This window comes from Carica papaya, chromosome 6 (assembly GCF_054855325.1).
Source record: "Carica papaya isolate Zhongbai chromosome 6, ASM5485532v1, whole genome shotgun sequence".
Lineage (NCBI taxonomy): Eukaryota > Viridiplantae > Streptophyta > Magnoliopsida > Brassicales > Caricaceae > Carica > Carica papaya.
In genome coordinates, this window is record NC_142314.1 from 31,581,691 (window position 1) to 31,608,443 (window position 26,753).

The 26,753-nt window shown below is 37.4% G+C and overlaps 1 protein-coding gene and 1 pseudogene across 5 annotated transcripts in view; both read left to right on the forward strand.

Moving 5' to 3' along the window:
* Positions 1–3,469: 3,469 nt before the first annotated feature.
* ORC3 (origin recognition complex subunit 3) overlaps positions 3,470–26,753 on the forward strand; it is a 44,276-nt gene continuing 20,992 nt past the window's right edge. For 4 of the 5 annotated variants that reach the window (XM_088206264.1, XM_088206266.1, XM_088206267.1 and 1 more), the window contains exons 1-10: positions 3,470–4,103; positions 4,821–5,039; positions 5,254–5,428; positions 6,562–6,731; positions 7,209–7,339; positions 17,833–18,106; positions 18,235–18,312; positions 18,566–18,642; positions 18,749–18,839; positions 19,593–19,804. In XM_088206264.1, the coding sequence (XP_088062390.1) occupies positions 4,029–4,103; positions 4,821–5,039; positions 5,254–5,428; positions 6,562–6,731; positions 7,209–7,339; positions 17,833–18,106; positions 18,235–18,312; positions 18,566–18,642; positions 18,749–18,839; positions 19,593–19,804 (1,502 nt within the window). In that variant the 5' untranslated portion in view covers positions 3,470–4,028. The remainder of the gene's footprint in view (positions 4,104–4,820; positions 5,040–5,253; positions 5,429–6,561; positions 6,732–7,208; positions 7,340–17,832; positions 18,107–18,234; positions 18,313–18,565; positions 18,643–18,748; positions 18,840–19,592; positions 19,805–26,753) is intronic. The other variant, XM_088206265.1, reaches the window with a different exon arrangement.
* On the forward strand, positions 23,214–26,748 carry LOC148253528 (ABC transporter B family member 29, chloroplastic pseudogene; annotated as a pseudogene).

Below are 26,753 nucleotides of genomic sequence, written 5' to 3' on the forward strand. Positions count from 1 at the left end.
CTCTCTACTCTTTGAGTAGAGTAAGATATCATTGATAAACATAATGACGAACTAATACAGAAATTGTATAAAAATCTTATTTATCAAATTTATAAAAATGACTGGTGTATTAGTTAGTGCAAAGAGCATGACCAAGAACTCATAATGTCATTACCTGGTTCTGAAAGCTTTATTGGGAATGCCCTCTGCTATAATCTTTACCTTATGGTAACCCGAACGCAAATCTATCTTGAAGAAAATCTAAGCACCCTACAATTGGTTAAAAAGATCATAAATTCTGGGGATGGGGTACTTGTTTTTTATCGTGAATCTATTCAATATCCTGTAGTCAATACACAATCATAATATCCCATCCCTTTTACTTATAAATATGACTCCAGCACCCCAAGAAAGTACACTATGTCAGATCGACCCATTGTCCTGTAATTCATTGATCTATTTTCTTAGTTCTTTTATCTCGATATGATTCATGTGGTAAAAGGCCACCGAGATAGGCTGGATGTTAGACTAAAGATCTATGGTGAACTCAGCTTTCTTGTCCATCGACAGTCTGAGTAGTTTGTTAGGAAATATACCCGAAAAGTCTCAGATTACTAAAATCTCTTGAATTCAAACTTTTTTCTTAGGTTTGCTTAATATAGAGAAGACAACCGAGTTAAATCACTATATAATGAGAAAATTACCATGAGAAAATAACATTTAAAATTTTCATTAACTTGCAAATAGTTCTTCGTTAGGAGGGTTGAATGCAAGTTTCTTATTAAAATAATGTACGATGGTGTGATACACTGCTAACTAGTTTATTTTCAGAGTTACATCAAAGTTCCCTGTCTCAATCTTTATCAGGTCCACACTCAGTTTTTTATATGTTATGTTTATGATATAAGCTTTGTATATAACCTTCCCTAGTAGTGCCCTACATCCAGAAGTAGACATAAACAATACATAATTGAATATTTCTGGTGATACATTTAAGTTTTGCATAAAAGTGTGTGAGACAAACGAATGTGAAGCACCAATATCAATCAAAACATGTGTAAGGTGATTACAGATAGTGTACGTATCCTATATTTCGTCCGGATTGGCTTTAGCATCCTGGTGAGTGAGGTTGTAAGCTCTACACTATGTAGGAGGTCTGGCCTAGTTCTGATTTTGCAGGCACTCTCTTGCGTAGTGTTGGGTACTCCCAAACATGCGATAGGTATTATTGAAATGACAACAAGATTGGTCCCCATAATCCTTGTTACAGTGCTGACAAGTCTTACCGCATCCTATTACCAGAGCCTAAGTCACTGGCCTAGGCCTCTTGTTATGCTGAATCGGTGCAGTAGATACTGGTCTGCAGTGTGAAACTGGGAGTCTAGGATTCCTCATTACTGGAGGAAAGAAGCGAATGTTCTTCTCCACTAGTTGTGCCTTGGCCAGAACGACTGAGTAGGTACTGAGCTCAAATACATACAACTATTGTCTGATCTCAGGGCGAAAGCCCTACTCGAACTTCATTACCTTCATGCTTTCATCCATCATTCTATCAGGAGAATATCAACCAAACTCTCGGAGCCTTTGGCCATACTCTGACATAATCATATCCCCTTAACTAAGTGTGCAAACTCCATTTTCTTCAAATTTTAGAGGTGCTGTGAAAGGTACTCTGCATTAAAGGTCATCAGAAACAATTCCCAAGTGATTGGAATGAGCAAGGTGGCCTGCTTAGGGACTTTCCTATCCCACAAGTATGTAGGTGTCAAGTACAACCTTCTATTCGTGAACCACCCAAGAGTTATGAAAGCATTCTCTGTCTCAGCAAACCAATACTCGACCTATTTAAAAAAGGATGCCCCAACAAAGGTATATGAGTTTAGTATTTTGTACCTTTCAATGTAGATTAGGTCAATCATGGGTGGAATTGGGTTCTGTATAAGAGGGATTTGATTGTGCTCTGGTGGAATCGGGTGGCTCTGTGGCGATGCCGAATGATACGGTGAAGGCACCGGATTGTACTATGGTCTTAATTTGTATTATGTCTCAATACTCACAACCAATTTGCTGATCGGGATCTAGATACTAGTCATCTTAATATGAAATGATTAATGAAAATGTGAGTTACACTAGACCAGTAAGAATATGACATTAATTACAGATACAAAATATTGAATATTGGTAAAAATCATAAAAACAACTAATAGAGCTATTGCTTTATTTAAATAACTTTAAACTTAATGACGTTTGTTTGATACTTACCGTAACAAATTTTCTAAAAACAACTTATGAAGACCCATATCCATACTGCTTTTCACTTTCACGATTGATCTTATCCGTCCGATCGCGCCTGAGGAGGAAACAAATCTTTATCGTCCATCGCAATTAATCTTGACCGTCCAATCGCACCTAATGGGGAAACGAATCCGGGCTGTCCACGTGCGGAGAATCGATCCTGTGCCTTCCGATCACGGGGCACGTTGATCGCCCGTGTGGCCTTCCGTGTGGCACCAATGTTAACAGATCTTTCCACGCAGCATGCTCCGGTTCGTCAGAACTATTGACTGGACGATCCTCTGTGACTAAACTTTTCCTATTTATACTTAAATCCTCCTATTTCTATTTTTTTTCAAAAACACTAACTGAATTCAAATTTTCACATATTTTTTTTTGAATATTATTTTTAATTACATTCCTAACTATTTTTTAATAATTTAATAAAATTAAATAAAATTAATTTATAATTAAATTTTTTTATTTTTAAAATACTGAAATTAATCTCGAACTAAATTTTGGGACTGAGTATTACATTATTGAAAAAAAAACCTCTTGTTGTGCGAAAAAAGTCTAAAAAACATGATGCGATGATATCTTAATCGCGAATAATATTTTTTACGTAATGATATGAAAATATGATGTAATCTAATATACGATGAAAATTTTGTCACATTGAGACATAATTATATATTTTTAAAATATATTTTTGACTTTTTAAAAATAATAAATAATTTTTTTTACGTGAATAACAACTAGTTTTTACTTTGAAACTATAAAACGACATCTACATCCATTTATGATGACTTTGAAAAAATTCAAATGTTTCAAGTCAAACAACTCTCATTTTCTCTTAAGCCATAATTTTTTGTTCTTGAATTTGAAATTTATATTTCGAAAAAGAATTTCTAACAATTCTTCAAACTTTTTATTACTTGCTAATTTGTTTGCTTTTAAACAAACTTTGAAGAGAAAAAATGAAATCCTCCCAAGGAAAGGTTTTCTACTTTCTTGTAAGCCATAATCTTTTGAATATAGTTTAATTTTTTTTAGAAAAACAATGTACTCATATGTTTTATAATCTCGTTTATTTTTATGTTTAAAAAATATTAGAACGACACGATATATATATGTGTATGTAATCTTTTAAATAATAAATTTGGATTTAATTTTTTTTTTAATTCAACCATTTATTATGTTGGTCAGAGTTCTTCGTCCCATCGCCTAACAATGACTTGGATAACTGAAGAGTTTCCCGCCAAAAAGAGAGGGGATAAAGAAGTGGCAATATAAACCCTAATCTGGTAATCATCTTCTTTCTCGTACCTCTTTCACTCCTCAAAACCAACCAGATGATTAAACAAACATCCAGGACAAACATCAAACCTGGAAGTACCAACCGCAAATCCATATAGGTCTTGACACAGTGGATTACCAACTCGCTATCAGGAAGCTTATTCTGCTCGAAGACTAGAGATTGGTAACGGCCAAAATCAATCTGAGACTGCTGGATGTACTTGAGCATCACCGTGGAATTCACCTTCTATAATTTTCTGAAATCCAAATTTCAAGCAAGAGGAATACCTTCGGTTGCATTCCAAAGCTCTGCCGTAACTAAGGAGGCAGTGCCGAGATTGAATACAAATCCACCATTTATCGTGATACTCCCTCACCAAAGCTCCAGCATCTGCTCTGTCTGAGTTACTCGCGGGGAAGCCCAACCAATCGATTCTTCTTTGAGGCGCGTCCGCTTGCCCAATCCATCTACTCAGTGAATGGCGCCATCGGCAAATGATACTGCCGATTCTTCACCTCTCTCGACCACTGACACCACCGATAACAATCTCCAGGTTCGCTTTCTCACATGCTCTTTACAACCTTGGCATTTTTTTTCCTACAAACAATTTTTTACACATTGTTTTTGTTTGGTTCCTGAGAAATGTTTCTGGTTTCGGGAGCGAACAAAAATCTTATAATTCTAATATTGATACTGAATTCCTACATGAGAAATCTCGTTTCGAAGCAGGTGGCGTAGTCTTAATGAATAAGATAAGCTTTTATGCTTTTCTAACTCATCTTAGTTTAGTCATAGCATCTTGAGTCCTTGTAGGTCTGCAATTGTATTCTACTGCTTAGATATCTTGGAGAGTAGAGAAAATACTTCGTCAAGGTTTATTCGAACTATTACTTCCCCCTGTTCCATATTCAGGTTTCTTTGGAGTCCAAGGGTGGCAGTAGAGTTTCTAATATGCAGTTGTTTCTTTTGGCTGTTTTCCTAGCATGCGCTTTGGTAAAAGGTTCCTGCTTGATTTCCTACCAATAAGGAACTAAGAGGAAAGTGCTAGTAGCATGCTTAGTTGTTTTGTTTTGCAAATGTAACAAATTCTTATATAGATAGCTAAATTTTGGCGGCACTTCTATTTTGGCAATGGATTTAAATATTGAAGAGCTATGTTTTTTTCTTTATTGCCCTAGTCACCAAAAATGTTCTTTGTCTTGTTTTTTTGGTTCCCTTGACCGCTAGTCATGATGGATTAATTCAGCAAAATCCTTTTACATTTTCACAGCCATTTTTCATTCTTCACAAAGTGTCATCTAAGAAATCAGAGGGAAAATCAACTGGAACTGCAAGAACCAGGAGAAGAATTGATTTGTCTCCACGGGTGCATTTGATTTCTGGGAAATTGGAAGGCAAGAAGGAAGAGGAATGTGTTGATAATTATGATGCAAAACTGCGAAAGGAGACTTTTCAGATTGTCTGGTCAAAGATTGAGTCAACAATTAAGGTACATATTTTGATCCTTTTATTCTTTCAGATTTTTTATATGCATGTGTGTGTATGTTTATCTGTATACAATCTTGTGCGTTCTTGCACATATATGGTTACTGAGAAGTTTTTTGATACCAAATTTATCAAATCATCAAGGTAAAAATTGATGCTTATTTAGAACTCAAAAACATTACCTGCCATTTATTAAGATTCTGTAATCTTACTTGCAGGATGTTTTAAGGCAAATGAATGCTAAAGTCTTCATGGAAATCCTTCATTGGGTTTGTGAATCATTCAATACTATTCGATCATGTGGAACACCCAGTTTTCCCGAAGCAACTCAGTCTTTCCCCATTGTAATTGATGCTACTTCTACACAATTATTTGCTGGGCTAGTTCTTACTAGTAAGTTCTCCTTGAATTTAACATTTTTATAACGTTTTTATATGATTAATGATCGCACAGGGGACAGAAGACAATTTTAGATTCATAATGTTGGATCAGAATCCCGATTGGTATACTTTAGAGACTTCATAGGGCTAGTTCTTACTAGAAAGTTGTGAAATAGATTGTTTTTTTTTTTTTTGATTATTTGAGTGGGTGTGTTCCCCTAAGTTGGAAATTTTATCACTACTACCTTGTGGAGTATCTGTAGAACCTAGGAACATAAAGTGTTCAAGAAAGTGGCTATTTTGCTGGTTTGTGGATCATTTGGTTGGATTGGAATGCAATAATTTTTGAGCAACCACTTCACATGGTCTGGCATAGTATGATCTTCTTTGCTTTGCTTTGGACTAAGCCTACAGTTTCTTAAAAGGAACCCTTTTATCTACCTTGCAAAAGGATTGAATCTCTGTTGTCCCCTTCTGCTTTCTTTTTTCCCTTTGTATTGCTTTGATCTTTTTTTTTTTTGTGTGGTTGAAGCACATCTTATCCTGTCATCTTTGTAGATTCTCTTTCTTTTGGATAAAGTTCGTTTGTAAAAAAATTTGGCTATGAATGAGAGGACATTTTGAGTAAAAAAACTGTGTATGTTTGAAGTTTTTTCCCTGAGTAGATGCTTATATTTTGTAATCTTTGCGATGTTTATGAAGACTTCAATGGTTTGGTGGTCCCTTCTGCCTTTCTTTTGTTTTTTCCTTCAAATTTCTGGTCAGTGACATTATTTCTTTTATCTTCTTCTAGATCCTATCGCTTAGATATTCTAGATTCTAATTTCATAAGACCAATTATTTTCTGGCTAAACCATCTTTTGCACCAACTTTTCTAGAGATGTTATTTGGTATTTGTTGGAGCAGCTGCATGGCGCAACCTTACCATGATGCATGCTTGCTTTGGTTTTGTGTATTGGACCTGGAATTAGTTTGGGGTCCTCATCTGCTCTTATTGTCTTCAATTATTCTGTTTTACTAATTATTTGTTGACCTCAACTGAAGGACTGCATTAACTTGTGGCATACAGTTGATAGGTGCTCTGTGATATGTTTTCTGTTTATTATCCATCTCATGAAGAATCTTTGACTGGGTAATTATTGGCAGAGAATATGGAGTTTGTTGATGATCTACTGACATTCGAAGAGCTCGGAATACATTTGAAGTCTCAAGGATGCCATGTAGCTAACCTTTCATCATCAGATTTTTCAACCAAACATGGGATTGGTGGTTGTCTTAGAAGTTTAATGAGACAACTCTTGTCAGTTACACTTGAGGTAAATATGAATGCTGCTTAATCCTTTCATTGTGAAAATTTCTTTTAGACTATGTTTGGGAGAGGGAGAGGAAATGGAATGGAATGACAAAAATACAGAATGAAATATTTATCTCTGAATCTATTCATTGATGGAATGGAAGGAAAATGGAACGGAAAATTTATATCTATTCTACTTCAAAGCCCCAAAAATTTTCTCTCCCATTTGGAGGAGAATGGAGGGAATGGAAATGACAGTAAATATCTTGTAATAAAGAATAAGGTTATTTTTCTAACACGTTGGTAATTTTACATTACTCTCTCTTTCACCTCATATCCAACAATATAAAATATTTTACTCTCACTTCCATTATTAACTTATACAAATAATGTCAACCTTCCTCCATTTTATTCCTTCCCATTCCATTACTTAATGGGTTCTCTCTTCTAAACAAAGGCTTATGTTCTTACTTGTTTCCTAATCTGACTTTTTGGGCAGGCTGCTGATATAGCTGTCTTAGCATCATGGTACAGGGAAAAAGCAAATAATGATAATCCAGTTGTTATAATTATTGATGATGTTGAGAGATGTTGTGGGCCTGTCTTATCTGAACTGATCCTTATGTTGAGGTATTTTCCAATCTTGATCTCCATTTGTCTAACTCCATTCCTGCTATCTACTATGTATTTATATTTCATTCTATACAAAGCTGTCATTTATATCTTTAATCCCAATGCATCCAATTCTTTTTCTTCCTAAGTTTAAAAGTTCTGATGTCGTTGATTCTTTCTTGTTGGATTTGTCAACTAAGAAGTTTTTGTCATCATCCTAGTATGAAGCTTTTATATTTCTTGATTGCAGATTTAGAGTGTCACCACAGCTGTATGGAGTCTGGACTGAACAATTGTGCTTGATTGACTTGTCCAAATAATTTAATGTTTTTCCTCAAAAAATACTCGCATGGAAGTTTTTACATTACAATAAATTTAATTTGGATCTGCATAAGGTTGTAACTTCACTTTTCATTTCCAACCCTTCAGTTGCAATAATTTTTATATCAATAGTTTTGCCATTTTCTCAATGGAAGTTTTTACATTACAATAAATTTAATGTGGATCTGCATAAGGTTGTAGCTTCACTTTTCATTTTCAGCCACCTAGTTCCAACCCTCCAGTTGCAATCATTTTTATATCAATAGTTTTGCCATTTTCTCTCTCTAAAATTTTCTCTACTCCCTAAATCTTCTCAAAACAACAACCTTTTTCCTATCTTTTCCTTTTTCTCTCCTATTTGCTCTTCGTCTGCATAATCGTGGGGGTTCTCTCGCTGTCCGAGTCAGCCACCATGGCCGACCGGATCTATTAGTCTGGGGCGAAAATATGCCCCAGTGAGTCCCAGAGCCTGTCATTTATCTTGTTTAGGGAGCAGTTTCCACTAGTCGGAATGGTTGTCGGACAACGTAAGTTTTTGATGATAGGAAGCAAGTCGTTTGATGTGGTGGCAGAATGGCAAGGTTTAAGGATTTTTGAGAATGGTAGGGGCTTTTGAAAATCAATCTTCTATAACAATGACGAGGTAGCGTGACTGAGGGAGAGCTTTAGACTATTCTGTTGGGAGAAAGGGGCCGCATCATGGGGCAGGAGTCGTGGCAGTAAGATCATATCATGTGGATGGCATTGAGCGGAAATGGGAAAGGCATTTTCATTGTTCTATCTCGCATGAAGAGGAATCAAAAGGGTAGGTGTACCCGTATTTTCATTTCGGAGGTCGAAACAACAATTGGATGGTGGCAGATGATGGAGGCTATACGTGAGGTAAGCGGGACCACTCTTATACGTCCGGATTGGGTGACAAAGAAGGATACAAAGATCAATTGGGCAAATTTCCCAGCCATTACTGCTAATCCAAGAGCTTTATTCACTGATAACAGATGTCAATGCTGTAATACGGAGTTGGTTGTTTGGTTGGGTTGAAAGAAAAGCGGGACGTTAATGGAAATTCTGCAAACAGATCCCCAAAACCAAAATTGGGTGAAGATGAAGCCACCCGACCTGGCTCCTCAACCCGACCAGTTCAAATTTCAAAATGCCCATTTTCTCCAAATCAAGGCGAGAGAGCCCCAAAACAGTTTGCGCAAAACGACACCGTCTCAAGTCGTTCTAGGTCGTCATTTAAAGGAAAGCCAAGTGTGGGTTCCTTTCTAAGGGAAGGGAAAATAAAAAGAATTGGGCCAAAGTCAGGTCGTAAGTTCACTTGGGCTGGAAAAGGTAAATGGGCGATTGACGAGGATCAGGCTGGCCCATCTAATAGGCCTTATATAAAATGGTGATTCAGACGGGTAGTATACAGTCCATTCAAGAAAGCTCATGCCCTAAAAGAAATTTCCCTAGCTGTGAAAGAACCTTCGAGAAAGCTATTGCAACTGGGTGGAGAGAAAGATTTCCTCGTGACGATAATAAGTTCGGCTAGCCTGGGGAAACTCGATGAAGAAGCAAACTTAGCAATTGGTTGTTCGAGTGAGTCGGAGATGGTGGGTTTCACGAGAAGGGAAGAAGTTTCACTTATGTGGATTGTTTGGAAAGTTAGGAACAGTAAAACCTTTGAGGGTCTTGATGTCACTAATGATTTTGATGTATTGAAGAATAGATGGCTTAATACCCAAATATTTTGCTTACAGGTCATCCTCCGATTTATTTTGAGACTTATAGAAAGATTAGTGGAATGAAGGACTAAGCTGTAAATAATTGTACATGCTCCTTTGCACCTTTGGTGCTCATACTAATACTACTCTTTCTACTTTTCTTTTTTTAAAAAAAAGTTCCAACCCTCTAAAAGTTTACTTGAGCACATTGTGGCTTGAGGACTATTCGGTTTTAGAAACCTATTGGATGCTTCTAAGGAAAAAGAAAGAGATAGTGATGTTGTATGATCAACTAATTAACATTAACTAATTCCTCTATGAGCACATTGTAAGACAACAATTTTGTTCAAGATTGTAAGTTGAGGGATCTCCATCTTGCGATTGAACAATTTACATAGTTAGTTGATAGGAGAGGGACTTGTTCTTCTTGCATTTATTTTTTCCTGAACTCCACTTGTTGGAGGACTGTTTTCTTGATTTGATGCAGGAAGTGTTATCATATCTTGTATCAGATCACTTCTCGGTCATTTTTGAATCTCAATGTATCAGCGGGCCTACTCCTTTTAGCTTTGAAAATGTGTGGTTACAATACCTAGAGTTTGTGAGTAAAGTAAATGAGTGGTGGTAGAAAGGTGAAGGGGAGGGAGGGCTTAGGGGGGATATAAATTTTTGAAAAGACTCTGTTATCTTAAAAGATAAATTATGGATATAGAATAAGGGGGTGTTTGAAAACATTGAGGAAAAAAATACATCTTGGAGGAAATGATAGGATTGGATAGGTTGACATTTTATAATAATATTTTGAAACTCAAACGAGTCAATTATCTGAATTAAAAAATGAACTTGACAATATGCTTTAAATGAGGAGCGGAGGTTAGGGGTGTTCAAAATCTGATTTAGACTGGAAAATCAAACTGAAAAATCAGATTGAACTAGACTAGATCCAATAAAGTTGGGTATGGTTTTCTCTTCTAGGTTGCTTGACTTGACATTTTAAAGAAATTATGAAGCTATTTTAAGGGAAGTTTTTCTTCTATTTTCTGCTTGCATTTTCCAACTCCAAAGGAGTATATTTATACACAAATGAATAACAACTTTTCTGTACTAGAACCAGATTTTGTTGGGTAAGGGAATATTCAGAATTGGTGTAGGTGATACACCACCAATTCTGTTATTCTCCTTTCTACGGTACACAAGAAAGGACAAAGGAGATGAGAGTTGTTTTCCTTCTAGAATAACAACTATTTTCTACATTTTCTATACTCCCCCTCAATCTAAGTTTATATAGATGTTATGTAAACCTAGATTGGATATAATATTTTCAAATACATGTCTAGGAAGAGGTTTGGTTAGTATATCAGCAACTTATCGATCTGTGAGAACATGAATGATGTTTATAACACTATCTTCGATCTTCTCTCTGATGAAATGCCGGTCTATCTCCACATGCTTTGTCATATTATGATGGACTGAATTCTTTGCCATTCAGATAGTTGACTGATTATCATACCAAATTGTTATGGGCACTCCTGGAGTCAGGTTTAGCTATTGCAATACTTTCTTTAACCAGACACCTTCACATATACCATGGGTAAGGACTCTGAATTCAGATTCTGCACTACTCCGTGATACCACTGATTGCTTCTTATTTCGCCATGTAATAAGGTTATCCCAAACGTAGGTGCAGTACCTTGAGGTTGACCTCCTATCATTAACTGAACCAGCCCAATTAGCATCTGTATAAACTCCTATCTCCATGTCTGTGTTCTTTTGGAAAAATAAGCCATGTCCTGGTGTTTTCTTTAGATATCTGAGAATCCTGTACACAGCTCTCATGTGTGTGTCAGTTGGTTGACTCATAAACTGGCTCACTGTACTGACTACAAAACTTATATCTGGTCTCGTCTGTGCCAAATATATGAGCTTCCCAACTAACCTCTGATACCTCTCCTTATCAGTCAACTTGTCACCCTCACTCTTGCCAAGTTTCACAATAAAATCCATGGGTGTGTCTGCAGGCTTGTAGCCGAACATTCCGGTCTCCTTTAGGAGATCAAGTACATATTTCCGTTGAGTCACGGAAATTCCCTTCTTTGATCATGCAATCTCCATGCCTAGAAAATATCTGAGTATTCCTAAGTCTTTTATCTTCTTTGGCCAAAAACTCTTTTAATTTCTGAATTTCTTCACCATTGTCCCCTGTAATTATAATATCGTCAATATAAACTATTAAGATAAACTTCTTACCCGAGTCGCAGTGTTTGACAAATAAAGTGTGATCTGATTGATACTGCTTATATCCCACTTGTTTGACAGCTCTTGTGAATCTTTCAAACCATGCCCTTGAAGATTGCTTGAGTTTATAGAGTGCCTTTCTGAGTCTGTACACCTTATGAGAGTTGTCGCTTGTCTCAAAACCCAGAGGGATGTCCATGTACACTTCCTCTTCCAAGTCTCCGTTAAGGAAAATATTCTTCACATCTAATTGGAACAAGGGCCAGTCTAGATTTACTGCAAGAGAAAACAAGATCCGTATTGTGTTGTGTTTGGCTACAGGAGCGAAAGTCTCTTGATAGTTTAGTCCATACGATTGTGTGAACCCCTTTACCTCCAGATGGGCTTTGTGTCTGCCTATAATGCCATTATGATTATATTTAGTTGTGAAAACCCATTTATATTTTACCTGGCGCTTGTCAAGAGACAGCTCTGTCAATTCCCATGTCCCATTCTTTTCAAGAGCTCTCATTTCTTTCTGGATAGCTGCTCGCCATTCTGGAATTCTGAGTGTCTCATGAACTGTTTTGGGCTCAGGTGAGCTCTCATTTAGTTTGCTTACAAAAGCATGATATTTTGTAAACAGATTACCAAGTGACAAATAATCCTGTATGGGGTGGTTAGTACAGAATTTGGTTCCTTTTCTCAAGGTAATAGGTAAATCATTATCAGTAGTAATAGTCTTATCAGTCGGGTCCAAGACGGTCGTAGGTGGAGTCGAGTCATGGTAGAGCTTAGTCCCTACTGGAACACTACCTTTCTGGGCGTTGTTCCTTCTAGTGTAGACACGTAACTCCTTTGTTGTAGGTAATGTGCTTTCTAGTTTGGGTTCATTTTGTGTGGGTGATATCTGGTGTGTGTGGATAAGTGGTGAAAAAATGGTAGCTTCCCAAATATGACATTTCTAAGTACGTTTCTACTCCTGAATGTCACTTTTGGGATAAAATGGTTTATCTTCAAGAAAAGGTTACATCCATGGTATGATAGAACCAACGAGTATATGGAAAGAAGTATTTGTATCCTTTTTGATGAGGAGAATAACCCACAAAAATACAGTTAAGGGCTCTAGAATCAAGTTTACCCTGAAGATGTGAGTGGACATGAACATATGCGGAGCAGTCAAAGACCTTTAGTGGTAGGGAATTTAGGATACTGGAATGTGGAAAGGATTCTGAGAGAAGATTAAATGGGGTTTGGTACTTGAGGATTCGGGAAGACATTCTGTTTATCAAGTAAGTGGCTGTGAGTAAGACTTCCCCCGAAAAATGTTTTGGTACATTCATAGCAAACATAATGGACCTGCTGACTTTCAGAATGTGTCTATTTTTTTTTTCAGCAACACCATTCTGCTGAGGGGAATAGACGCATGAACTCTGATGAATTATATCATTTTCAGCAAAATAACTATTAAGGGTTGATGTAAAGTACTCACAAATATTATTAGATCTTAACACTTGTATTGTTATGCCAAATTGGGTTTAGATCATTTTGTGTAATTTTTGAAATATGGCTCCTACTTCTGACTTTTCTTTTATAAGGAATACCCAAGTGATCCTTTTGTGATCATCAATGAAGGATACAAACCACTTATTTTCAGATATGTCAGTGAGTCGAGAAGGTCCCCAAACATCACTGTGAATTAAGAAAAATGATTTAGATGATGTATACTTGAGACTAGAAAAAGTTTTCCGAACATGCTTAGAAAGTTGACAGATTTCACATCGATATAATAAAGGGTCTTTATTAGTGAACAATATCGGAAATATTTTCTTAAAATACAGAAAGTTTGGATGTCCCAAGCGGGAATGTCATGACATGATTTCATGGTCACAAGTATTACTAACAAAAATAGAACCAATACATACTACATTTGGAGCTTGTCCATTAAAAGGTTCAACACAGAAGAGGTAGAGTTCGGTATGCACTCTAGCACTGCCAATCATCTTCCTCGAGTTCGAGTCCTGAAATTCACACAAAGTTGAACTAAATTTAGCAATATAATTGAGATCAGTAGTCAGTTTCCGAACTGATAGTAAATTATATGCTAAATTTGTAACAAAGAAAACCGATTCCAGAACAAATGAGGGTGACACAACAACTGAGCCAATAGCAACCACTCTAGATACAGTTCCATCCACAACCGTAATGGTGAAATACTCAGTGAAAGGATGGTAATCTTTAAACAGAGAAACATTACTAGTCATGTGGTCGGTTGCACCGGAATCAACTATCCATGCTTGGTCACCTGTAGAACATGCTGTCAAACAGAGTACCTGAGGATTATTACCTTTTTGAGTGACTGTTATATTAGCTGAACCTTGGAACAACAATTTTTGAATTGTCTTTTGGAGAATATCAAGTTGCCCTGGGGTAAAATGGTCATTTCCAGAATTTGAGGCAGACTCAGACCTTTATTCATTTGTTGATACAACTACAACCGCGTTACTTCGTGATTCTGTGGAGCTTTCGGATTTCAGAGGACGATGGTCGGCTAGTTTGCCATGAAGTCACCAGCAACGATCGCGTACGTGGCCGGGCTTTTTGCAGTAAGCACAAAATGATCTGCCCTTTTTCTCGCAACTCTCGGAATGCGTCATTAGAGCCGACACATTCTCAGATGACCTTGCTACAACACGGCCCTCACCCATCATAAATTTCTCCCGGCTCTCCTCTCTTCTGACTTCTGAGAAGGCTTTGCGAATGTTGAACAGAGGCTTCTGACCCAAAATGTGTCCTTTTACATTGTCAAGGTAGGGATTTAGACACAGCAGAAATTTAAACATCCTCTTTTGTTTAACAAAGTTCTGGCATCTTTAGGGGAGACCCATTTCACCTCTTCAAACGCGTCAAGTCGTTGCCAGCTTCGCGTAAGAATATTGTAATATTGTGTCACGGTGGAGTCGCCCTGGTGGAGGTCGTGGAGGGTTATTTCCACTTCAAACACAGTTGCGATATTGTCTTTGGAGGAATAAAATTCCTTGGCAGAAGTTCAAATGTCGTGAGCAATTTTGTATATGAGGAAATTTTCTCATATTTCCGACGTCATTGAGGTGACAAGCCAAGACATGACGAGGCTGTTCTCCATTTTCCATGTCTTCGCATTTGAATCAGTGGCGAGTGGTGGTGGTGCTTCTCTGGTGATATATTCCTCTTTATCCTTGCACCGGATGAAAAGCAGCACAAAAGAGGATCACTGTAGATAGTTGTTTTCAGTCAGCTTGTGGCCCGTAATTTGTGAAAAGGCTTGCTCTCTGAGGCCGTGCATGACTGCTGAAGAAAAGAGAGGTCCTGAAGATACCTCAAGTGAAGATGAGGAAAACGTATCTCCAGAAGCCATAACACTTGTTGTATTATGCTGGAATAGGGGTAGTCGAATGCGGAATCAGAACTGAAGAAGCTCTGATACTATAAAGAAATTATGAAGCTATTTTGAGAGAATTTTTTTCCTCTATTTTCTGCTTGCATTTTTCTGCTCCAAAGGAGCATATTTATACACAAATGAATAATAACTTTTCTGTACCAGAACCAGATTTTGTGGGGTCAGAGAATATTCAGAATTGGTGTAGGTGACACACCACCAATTCTGTTATTCTGCTTTCTACAATACACAAGAAAGGATAAAGGAGATAACAACTGTTTTCCTTCTAAAATAACAATTATTTTCTACATTTTCTATACATTTCTTAGTCTAGTTCTCAATTAAGACTGAAATAATGAAAATTATAGAAAAAAGCTTAGGACTCTAAGATAAAAAACCAACCCTCACCTTGTGATTTGCCCAGGCCTATCCTAGCCTGTACACCCCCATGCTCTAGTCCATTGCCCACATCCCCGCTCCCATTCGGCGAGCCCAACCCACTGAGCCACAAACTCCAGATCCAATTCCTAAATTCTAACCAACTAAAATTAGCAGGCAGTAACATCTCACCCTTCCTTCCCTTTATTTCCTCGGCTAGAGATGAGTGGAGGCTTGTTGACCCTTTGTGTTCTATGCTCTCTTTGCTTCTTCCTCTTTCCTTTCACTGAGTGGTCCAAGCTTGACTTTCTCCATTGTTGACATCAACGTGAGAGATGGTCTATGTGACCTACGGCCCGCCAGTGCTTCCAGCTTCGTTATTCATCAATCATCACACACTCATAGTGAACCTTCTTGTGCACCGCCAATGGCCCAATGGTTGTTTGTCAACACCAGCTCTCTGCCAAGCTTGATCTTTCCCCCAGTAGTAATTGTGGCACCATTTTGACTCAAATCACTTAATGTCACCCTTCAATCCGACTATACTTGGGAAAAAGGTTAGTGCCTCTGTTTTGTTTTTAATCTTTAAAAAATTAAACAAACTTTTTCTGAAAAAAGGATTCAATTTGGTTCAATCTTCATTCTGTTCGGGGATATTTTTTTGGTGCTGGGGTTGGCTTGGTTTGGTCTTGTTTTGGTCCGATGAGCACCTCTTGCAGAGCTAGAGACTGAAGGTTAGGAGTAAGAGAGCTAAGGAAGGGGATGCTGCTATGGGACTATATCATCACAGGGTAGTAAAGAAGGAGAGGAGTGCCATTAAGAAGTTGGAACTGTAGATTGGAGTCCTAGAACGGGGAAGTGGTGCTACTGGGAGGACGATCTCTAAATTTCTTAGGAGTTAGATAATGAGGATGGAGAGTGCAAGCCTTTCATGGAAAGGTCTAAATAAAGCTTTATTTGAAGCAAGAAAGGGATTTGCTTGTATAGGCAACTCCAAGAGGAGGAAGTATGGGAAGCTGGTTAGGCCTTTGTTACTTATAAAGTACCAGGACTGGATGAATTTTCTATAGCTTTTTTCTAAACATTTTGGGACATTGTTAGAATGGACTTGAGGAAGGTGGTCGAGAAATTCTATCTTACTGAGATCACAAGGAAGAGCATGAACTCAACTTTCGTTGTCCTAATATTTAGAAAGACAAATTCAAGAAGGTATCTGATAATTGCTCTATAAGTTCAATGACAAGCATATATAAGATCATAGCTAAACTTTTATCTTTCAGACTAAGTGAGGTTCTGAACCACACGATTGCGTTAAATCTACATGCTTGTTTGGGTTTTTTGCAAATTCTGAATGCCTCTCCTGTAGTGGAGCATATTCAGAAAGCAAAGGAGAAAGGGCTAATACTGAAGCTAGATTTGGAAAGTCTATGATAGGATGAACTAGAGTTTCTTGCAGAGAGTGTTGGAAAGGAAATGGTTTTGGATAGACGGAGACAATGGATTAAAAGGTATTTTATCATCAATATCTTATGCTGTTGTTAACGGTAAGCCACGGGAGTGTTTTTCAGGCTCTAGAGGTATTAGACAAGGGGGCTTGCATTCACCATTTCTCCTTACCATGATGGATGGTGTGTTAACTCAGATGTTGTCACCGGGATTTGAGGGAGGTTTGTCAAGGAACAACTAATCAGATATCATCATTATAGTAAAAGCAATATGAAATGTGCAGAGCGGGTGCCAAAGGGATGGATAATTGCTTTTAACAATGAAGGTGGGGAGGCCTTTGACAATGATTTAACCTGCCAATTAATATTCTCTCCTATTTGATATTTGCCTCTAGGCTTTTTAGTCATGTCCAAGTTATAGTATAGTTCTATGAGCTTGGATGGGTTGATAATTGATGAAGTGAGACCATGTTTATTAGCAGGCGTAACTACACTGTAATGATATTTTGGGCATCAATTTTTTGTCAATGATTTTTCGACTTAAATCAGGCATCTGACAGTTCTTGCTTGCATAACAAATGAACTTGATTATAATTCATTCAGTTAGAAACACTTTCTTCTGAGTTTCCATATTGCCAATTCTGACTTTGAGGAGAAGCATTCATTGATCCCATGAAAAGATGCCAGTAATTTTTCCAAATTTCTGGAGATTATAGGAATGTTAGCCATATCTATAATTTCATCCGTTCTAAAATATGAACAAGCAAACAGTTATCAGAATGTATAATCTAATATGAGGGCATATTTTCCATCTCCAGAATTGTAAGGGTCTTTGCGAGCTTCTTGACCTTACATGTGTTTGGGAAGTACTGTTTATTTAGAAATTGATGTATTCTCAGCACTACGCCAAATAGGTCTTTTCTGCCCTTCTCTATAGATGCTAAATCTGAAACTTCATGTCTTATTACATAATAATTTCATTACATCCAAGTTTTGCTTGCAAGTAATTTCCTTTGTCTCTTTCAGTGAGTGGGCAGTCAAAATACCTGTTATTTTAATATTGGGGGTTGCTACGACACTTGATGCTCTAAGAAACATACTTCCTGCAAGTTCATTACAGCGTCTATCACCTTACAAGTTCACTTTAGGAACCCCAGCTGAGAGAATGGATGCAGTTGTTGAGACGGTTCTTGTTAAGCATTCTTGTGGTTTCAGAATTAGCCGCAAGGTTGCCCTATTTATGAGAAACTACTTTGTCAGCCAAGATGGAACTTTGACATCTTTTATCAGAGCTCTTAAGGTTTGTGCTTTCCTCAATAGATGTTATTTCACTCTGATATTTGTAATTATGGTATTACACCTCATTATACATGTCATATACGGATGCTTAAGTCTCTGCTGATTTATGTTTAAACAATTATCTTTCAGTTGGCATGTGCTCAACATTTATCCACAGAACCTCTAAGTTTTTTACTTGGAGAGTTTCTTCTAGAAGAGAGCAGACAGGTTAAATTTCCAAATTCAGCTAATTATTTGTATTTAAGTTGACCTATTAATTGAACAACTTTTATTTTGATAGTATTGGTGATATGTCCATTGTGTTTCTTCTTCGTTCTTTATGCATCAGCAGGTGTACAAACACAATCTTGTTCTAATATGATTCATATTATACTATCAAGAACATTTACTTGTTTTAGTGTTTTTCCTTGATAAGACCATATCTTTTACTATTCTTGTCAAATTGATGGTTTCCTTCAAGGTCACACTAGATGAGAAGTATGGATTGGTAGCAGAGATGATGTTAAAGCGTGCTTTTGATTTTCCTTCTTCTAAGAGGTATTTCAGATAAGTTCCTTTCACTATAGTGGTATTTCTGTGATTCATCAATAATGCTGAGTGAGAAAGTTGATATGTTGACTTTGGTGGCAAAATTTGCAACCAGGAATGAAAAGACCAAAGGGACTAGTGAAGATCTAGCTCGTGGTTTGTCAGAATTGAAGAGACTGCAGATTTATTGGGGTATTGCAGTTCTGGTGAGGCCCTTTTTCGCCTTTTGGTTTTCATGCTGGTATAGAATGCATGGTTTTAACTGTTACACGGCCTACTTTCTTGCCCTGAATTTATGCTTAAAAGTTTACATTTTGATCTTTCTCATTTTGTTTTCATCAGTGCTTTTTTGTGAGTGCAATAAAAAGTACTTCAGATAATCCTAATGTTAATAAGAGGAAATGATTTTGGCATTTCTTATGTAAATCTGCCCCTTGCTTAAGCTGGGTTTATTCTGGAAACTCAGAGATTTTCATTTCTGCATCATTATGTTGTTTGGGAGGATAGCGGAGCATTACATGCTCTCCAGAGGTACTGTTTTTGCTGGTCTTTGGGTGCTTCTGTTAGAGTGTAACACCAGAATTCAACTGGCATGCTTGTTCTGCAAATGATATTTGGGATAGGAATATGTGCTTATCTTCTCTTTCGGGTCAAAATAGACGGTTTTTTTCAGAACTTTTATGCTACAGAGGGATCAGATCCGATCTTGTATTGACACATAATTCTGTTGATTTTGGATATTCCTTTTCTCTGGAGGATAGTTTATCCTCCTTTAGGTCGTCTTCCTGATTTATTCTTTTAAGTTAATTTCTTTTTCCTATGAAACAAACTACTGCTTCTGTGAGTATTAATACTCTCTATTATGTGGTTTGCTCTACATTGCAGTTATGCTCTATTTTTAGCTAGCGATACTTGTATTCTTGAAATGAACTTTCTCTTCCTCAAATAATTGGTTGCAGTTCCTATTTGAAGCTGGAAGGGGCGATCAGTTTCGATTGTTGGATTTAATTTGTGAGGCACTTGATCCAGAATCATATCACTCAAGGACTTCTGACACTAATCCAGGATTGCAGAAAGATAATGGTGTCTCTCCTTCAAGTGCTTCCTTAAATCAACCATATCCTGGGTTGCAAAATGGTGGTTTTATCAGTCAGATACTATGCAAATTGAGGTATGTATCAATTGTTTAACATCGGAAGCCATATTTATATTCTAAACCTAATGTAAATCTTCATTTTTTGTACAGACAGCGTTCCTTTATTTCTGTATAATGATACTTATTCGTCATTCAAAAAGGTTAAATTGTTAAATATCTAAATTGGCTCTGATTTTATACTTGTTGAGTGTTTGCTAAGAAAAAAGTTGGTATAAAATTATCCCCTTACCCTTAGACCTGGATATTTTTGTTGCCCTTTCTTTTTGCATTCTTTCATGTGATCCATAATTCGGTTACTAAGGGCAGACCTAACTTCTTCGAACGGATATATTTTAAAAAACATTCAAACACATTGTAGGCTGTGAATGTGATGTTCCTGTTTCTGATATGCAGACAATGCCTGCAGGTAGCATTCAAATAAAGGACTTGAAGTTTAATGGATTTTGGTAAAAACCAGTTAAAGAAAATGACTACTGTGGCCCATGAGATTTAGATCTTGTTATGGAACCCCACTAGGAGAAATTAGAAGAACTAGTGTTCTTATCGGGATTTGTTCTTGTTGAGTAGTATATTTTATTATTTAAATTTATTATTTAATTATTTAATATTATATAATTATGATTTTATGAGAAAAATAATTTCATATTATTAGAAATATAGTAGAATAAAAATTTTCTTACCAGTAGGATATGAATTTTATAAATACTCTAAATATAACAATTTAAAGGGTAAGAAATAAAATTATTTTTTTCTTCTAAAATGTATATGGTATCAGAGCCAAATAAATATATTTTAAAGTTTTAATTTTAGAATTTTTTTCAAACCCTAAAATAGCACAATATGCTGGGTTGGTACCCACTTATCCAGATCTACTATCATCATCCTAAACGTCGGAGCTTCATTACATATCATATCAGAGAGAGAGGCAATAGTGACGGCGGTAGCAGCTGTTGACATATCTGCAACCAGACGAAGCTGGTACGCTGTTTGGTGGCGCAGCCTGAAGACGAAGAAGCAGATCTGCGCGCGCGAGAAGGAAAACGGCTTGTACGCGCGGTTGGAGGAGACGAACTGTGCACAGCTTAGAAGGTGAGATGAGCTTTGTCGCGACCAGAACCGAAGAAGGTGACTCGCGCGGGGGCTTTTCGTTGGATCTGTTGAGTTGAGGAAGATAGATCTGTCCGACGATTTTTTAAAACCAGAGGGCCGAAGAAGAAGAGACCGCAGCCATCTACGTGAAACCATAAGAGCTGGAGACAGATCACGCGATGGAGCGTGCCAGAGAAGAAGACCTTGCTGCGGTAGCTTGCTTCACGCGAAGGCAGAATCAACACGTTTTCGACGCAATTTCATTAGATCTGTGCCGGATATGAGCAGGTGCAAGCTTCTGTGCTGATTCCCGGTGAGTTCTTGGTGGCGCATGGTGTTTCTAGTAGCGACGTGTAGTGGTTTTTGGCGATGGATGTGGCGGCGCGTGAGAGATTGTGGTACTCTAGTGGAGTCCAAGCCATTTTAGAGGTGAGTTTGAGCCCTTTTTGAACCAAGATCGAGTTGTTTTTGAATCGATTTTGAGCCGTTTTTAAGCTGAGCCGAGTTGTTTTGAGTATGATCTAGTCGTTTTGAGCCGGAACCAAGTCATTTTGAGCTGGACCAAGCTGTTTTGAGCCGTTTTAAGTCAAGCCAAGCCAAGCTGAACCGCTGCCTGATATATCTGGTTTTAGTTTGCAACTTGCTCTGGAAGTTGGGCATGTGTGATATCCCTGCACCAACTTGAGGGAAGGTGTTAAGTAACATATTTAATTATTTAGTATTATATAATTAGAATTTTATGAGAATAATAATCTCATATTATAAGATGTCTAGTAGAATAAGAATTTTACTATCAGTATGATATGAATTGTATAAATATTTTAGGTTAACAACGTAAATGGTGAGAAATAAAATTCTTTTTTCTCCTAAAATCTACACTTCCTTTACAACCTGTTATGAATGGGGATAAGATTTGTTCAAGGATCAAATTATGACAATTTTTTTTGAAAACTAATTGTAACACGACAATCATTTCATGGAGTAATATGGTAATCTGTAAGGAACCAAAGGGTGAAATAGAAAAAAAAAATGCAAGTGTAGATTGGTATTTTTCATTGCAACAGCTGCAATAAGGATTAGAGTTTTGGAAGCAGAAAACATGGATGAAAGAGGTCTAATTTTATCGGCCTTACCCGATCGTTTTATCGGCCTTTCAAGACTGTTGCAACCTCCAAAATGCACCTAGTGGGTATGCGAACTATTGTAGCCTACAAATAGGTCTGATTTTAGTGTATAAAGCATCGGAAATATTGTAATCACAAATGATTTCCTCTCTCAAATCTTGCGGACTCTTTCTTGGCTTTCTCTCTCTTTCTTCTAAATTCGATCCATGGATCAGACCATGATAATGTGGTATCAGAGCACTGTACGAGATTCAAAAGAGGAGCCATTGGTGACGGATCCTGCAGAAACAGTGGTCGTCGACCTTCGACGAAGGTCGCCGATCTGCTTTTAACCAAAATTTGGATGGAAGCTTACCAGAAGCAGCGAATTTGATTATAGAGATGCTAGAGTGGCATTTTTTGCCAAGAGACTGTGGGCTCGGCAGCATAAGCGATGGCTGCAGCTGTTGGGCAGAAAGGGATCATGCCTCTGCGCGATGACGAAGAAAAAAAGATTTAGGGTTCGGATAAAAAAGAACCTTGGAACCGGTTCAATAACTGAAACAGTTGAAAAAACATAGAATCAGATTGAATCCGGTTTGAGCGGGACGGTTTTACTGAACCGAACCAATTTGGATTTCACTGATGAAGAAGAAGAAGAAAAAGCGGAAGAGGAAACTAAGGTTGATGAGATGGAAGATGAGGTAGGAGTTGGTGGAGAAGATGTCACAAGACATGATCAAGAGGAAGATATAATTAGATCCAATAACCATTCTGATTCAAAGAGTAACTCAACAGGACTGAGTACAAGAAAACTTGGTGGTCGCATCTTGGTTCTCCTGAACGATTTCTTTATCCATTTGTCGCTCTTCATTTTCTTCAACTGCCTCAAATCTCACGGGTTTGACCTCGATTTTAGGCTCATTGATGATCCCCGGCTCGCTCTCCATCAATATGGCCACTACCTCTATGATGGATTGAATCCCCTTCTATCCCTCCACAAAGCAATTTAGAGGATCATTGATTTGCTAGCCATTAGCATAAACCATTCGAAATCAGAAATACCCCTCATCTTTCCCCCACAGCTCCGTCACTCTCTTCCTCCTTTCTTTCTTCACCTCAAACCCAGACTCCTTCGCTTCATCACTTCATCTTCATTGCAAATCCCCATTTTCTCCTCACTCAAATCCATTAATTCCACCGGACTCTCTTAACCTCTCTCCTCATCCTTCCAATCCTTCAATTCCTTCACCAAAATCAAACTCCTATCCGAACGCACCTCCATCCTATTTGGATGGCCCTGCAGCCTCGTCTCAATTTTCTCTCTCTTTCAAATCATCCCTAGAATCGAGTCTTTCACGTTGGATGTAAATATTCAAATGAATTTAACCAAACTTCATGCTGATAGGTTCTTGTTGGGAGTTCTAGTTAGGCTGCTTGCTGATTATTGGCAGCAGGCATTCTTGTGGGAAGTGGTGCTAAATATGGCTCATAGGATCAGGCTACACATTTTTGTGAAGGTTTTAGAGAGAGATTGGGTTTCTTTGAAGGTCGACGTGGGGTTTCTCTCGGCGATGTTACATACCAGATCACTGCTGAGGCATCTCATGTTTTGGACACTATCTACACTCTTCTTAATATCATTCTGCCTAGTATGCTTCAGTCGTCAGCAATAGCTTCACAAATGTTGGTTATTAGTTCTCTTCTCTCATTGGTTAAACCATGGTGATGCTATGTATGGCTCTTCTTATAGCATATCCCTGCGAAAGACTATGCAAGATATCCTAGAAGACACATCTTAGCGTTGCTGATCTCTCCTCCTACCTGAATGAGGTCCTTCCAGCCATTCTTTTGGTTAAAAGCTAACATTGTAGAGTTATCTGAGAGTACAAGGTTTGAAAGGCTTGCCCATGCTGTCCTATCTGAGCAACTGAAGAAGAAGAAAATGAAGGCACTTATCCCCTATATCATACAAATAATCTACTTTAGAGTATTATTTATATTTTTGTGTTGGATCTTTGATTTTATCCGGTGGTTCTTTCAGTGCTTGTAGCATGGTTTCCTTTGTTACATCATTGATCTTTTTGATTGAGCAAATCCAGGATATGGGAAAAGCATACAATGAATTGAAACAAGGGGAGCCAGCTATTGAATGATTGTTTGGTTTGACTAGGTTTAAATTGAAGGTGGTTGATAATCCTTATGTCACTGACTTGGAAAGTACAATAGGTGAGGTGAAATTTTGTGATATTTCATTTGGATATGGGGAAAATATGTCTCTTGTTTTGGATGGGTTGAACCTCACCTAGAAATAGTTAAAACTCAATGGATCTCAATTGCGAAAGACTAGTTGTTGGCAGTTACTATATATATCGAACCACATGCAATTAGTGAAAGAAGCTTATGAGACATTGAAGATTGTGATAGCTCTACATGTTATCAAAGTCCAATCTCAACCTTGAGAATAAGGTTGATCCTTAAGGGGAGGAGAGTATTGTAAGGAAACGAAGGGTAAAATAGGAAAAAAATGTAAGGGTATATTGGTCTTTTTATTGTAACAGCTGCAACTAGGGTTAGGATTTTGGAAATAGAAGACATGGACGAAAGGGACCCTTATCCGATGGTCTCATTGGCCTTTCAATGCCGTTGCAACCTCCAAAGTGCACCTAGTGGGTATGTTCGCTATTGTAGTCTATAAATAGGTCTGCTTTTAGTGAGTAAAGCATCGAAAATATTTTACACCCATGTACAAAATGTAATTACATGTTAATGAGCATTGAAAATATTTTAATCACAAATTTTTTTCCTCTCTCAAATCTCACTGATTCTTTCTCACTTTTCTCTCTCTTTCTTCCAAATCCGAGCCATGGACCAGACTCGTGACATAATCTGTCCAAGTATTTTCTTTATCGGTTAGTGTAAGAGCCTGCTGAGAATGTATTTCCTTTTCTTTGTCTGAACTGATGTCTGGAGTATTTCCAAATGGAATAATAGACAATGGAACAGAAAGGAAGAATTTACACCAGTTCTGATTCAGCATCTGAGTGCTTTCATGTATTTGACATATATTACTCTTGGCAAGACTACAAAAATATTGAGGCCTCTGACTTCTTACTGGCATATCTCTGTGGGAGAAAGTAGAGCTTAGTATCACTGCTAAGTACTGGACCTTCTGGTCCATTTTTTAAATGTTCAAGTCGTGGTTTATAATCGCAAGCTGTTTTAGGTGTAGAAAGTCTCCTCTTCTATCTCATAAGACATTACAAGGACAGATGATTGCAATTGTGATAAACAAACAGTTATAGAATTCCCTTGTGGTCCAGATTTGTGATTACAATCTGCCAACTTGTCTTCCATTCTAGAGACGTCATTCATCTTCCAAACCATCAGATTCTTCGTCTTATGTGTTTTAGGTTTCAAGATTATGTGGAAATATTAAAGAGATTTTCTTCAATTTGATTTCTTCATTCAAAATGAATTCATGATCTCTTTATTATCCAATGTGATCAAATGAGGAGAGACTTGGCTATGGTCTTACATTGGAGTGGAGTGGGGCAGTCATGTAGCATGGACCCCTCTTCTGCATCTGTTTCACCAACCCGTTCGTATTCTCCATGCCTTCCCCATATTCAGAACTTGTAAAGAAGTGTAAATCCACCAAAACATAACAAAAATGTCAAAATCAGATTTAGAACATATGTAAAGCCTTAAGTTTGTCCTATACATATATTTAATGTGGATAAATATAAAAGTAAGAAGAGGTTAGTTAACATATTATGTCTGTAACGCTGGACGGACACCTACTTGCTTCATACTCTATCAACCAATTACTTGAGCCATTTATCCACTTTGTATGGTGTTAGTGAGGTAAGTTGGTAACTGTGGTTTCAGTTTAGAAGAATCACAGTGTAAAAGCTAATTATTAAGGTTGGAGAGCCGGGACTCATACTAATCTTATGCCAAAGTTGTACGATTTTAGTGTGGGATCCAAGTTCTGTACCTTGCAATTTAGCACATGACAAAGTAAGCAGGCTGTTCCCAAGGTCCATGTAGGCTGGCTTTTAGCACTGGTGCTCTTTAATTAGTCTTGGGCAAACATTACACTTCCGTCTTCCTCACCTGTATTGTGCCACAACCTTAGCAGAACTATGCCTCAAAATCTTGTTGCTAATGTGAATGTAGCAACATAACTCGAAGAGATGGTGGGTGATTCTGATACTCCTAAGGTTGGGGAGTAGAAGCTCATAAAAACTCCATATTAAAGTCGAGCGCCTTCAATTATGGGATCCAAGTACCATACCTTACAATTAGAAGTAACAAACTCTCCCTAATCCCGACCCCAAAACTTAGACAATAAATTTAAAATAAAAGATTTTGTAATCATGATTGGAACAATAAAGTAAAACAAAAGAAAATCTAGTAAGTAGTTATTGTTGCTGCATTTGGAACAATAGAGAAGCAATGGATGTTGTGAAGCTATGGCATTTACTTCTTTGGCTTTAGGTTTATTACTGACATCTTGGTGTTGCTCAATTTTTGAAAATGAGAGTTTATTACATAACTAAATTTGATTATTATCTAAAAGTGGTGCGTTGTTGAACAATGGAGCTTGTATTTTCTGGAAGTTAATGATTACTTATTTTTCTTTTAAGAAGGTCTGCATGCTCAAAATAACTTGATATCTCTTGCAGCATAGTGTAGATGTTTGCCATTTTTAATTATTTTTTGCACTACATCAGCAAGGTGCTAAAGTGTGAATTCAATGAATTCAA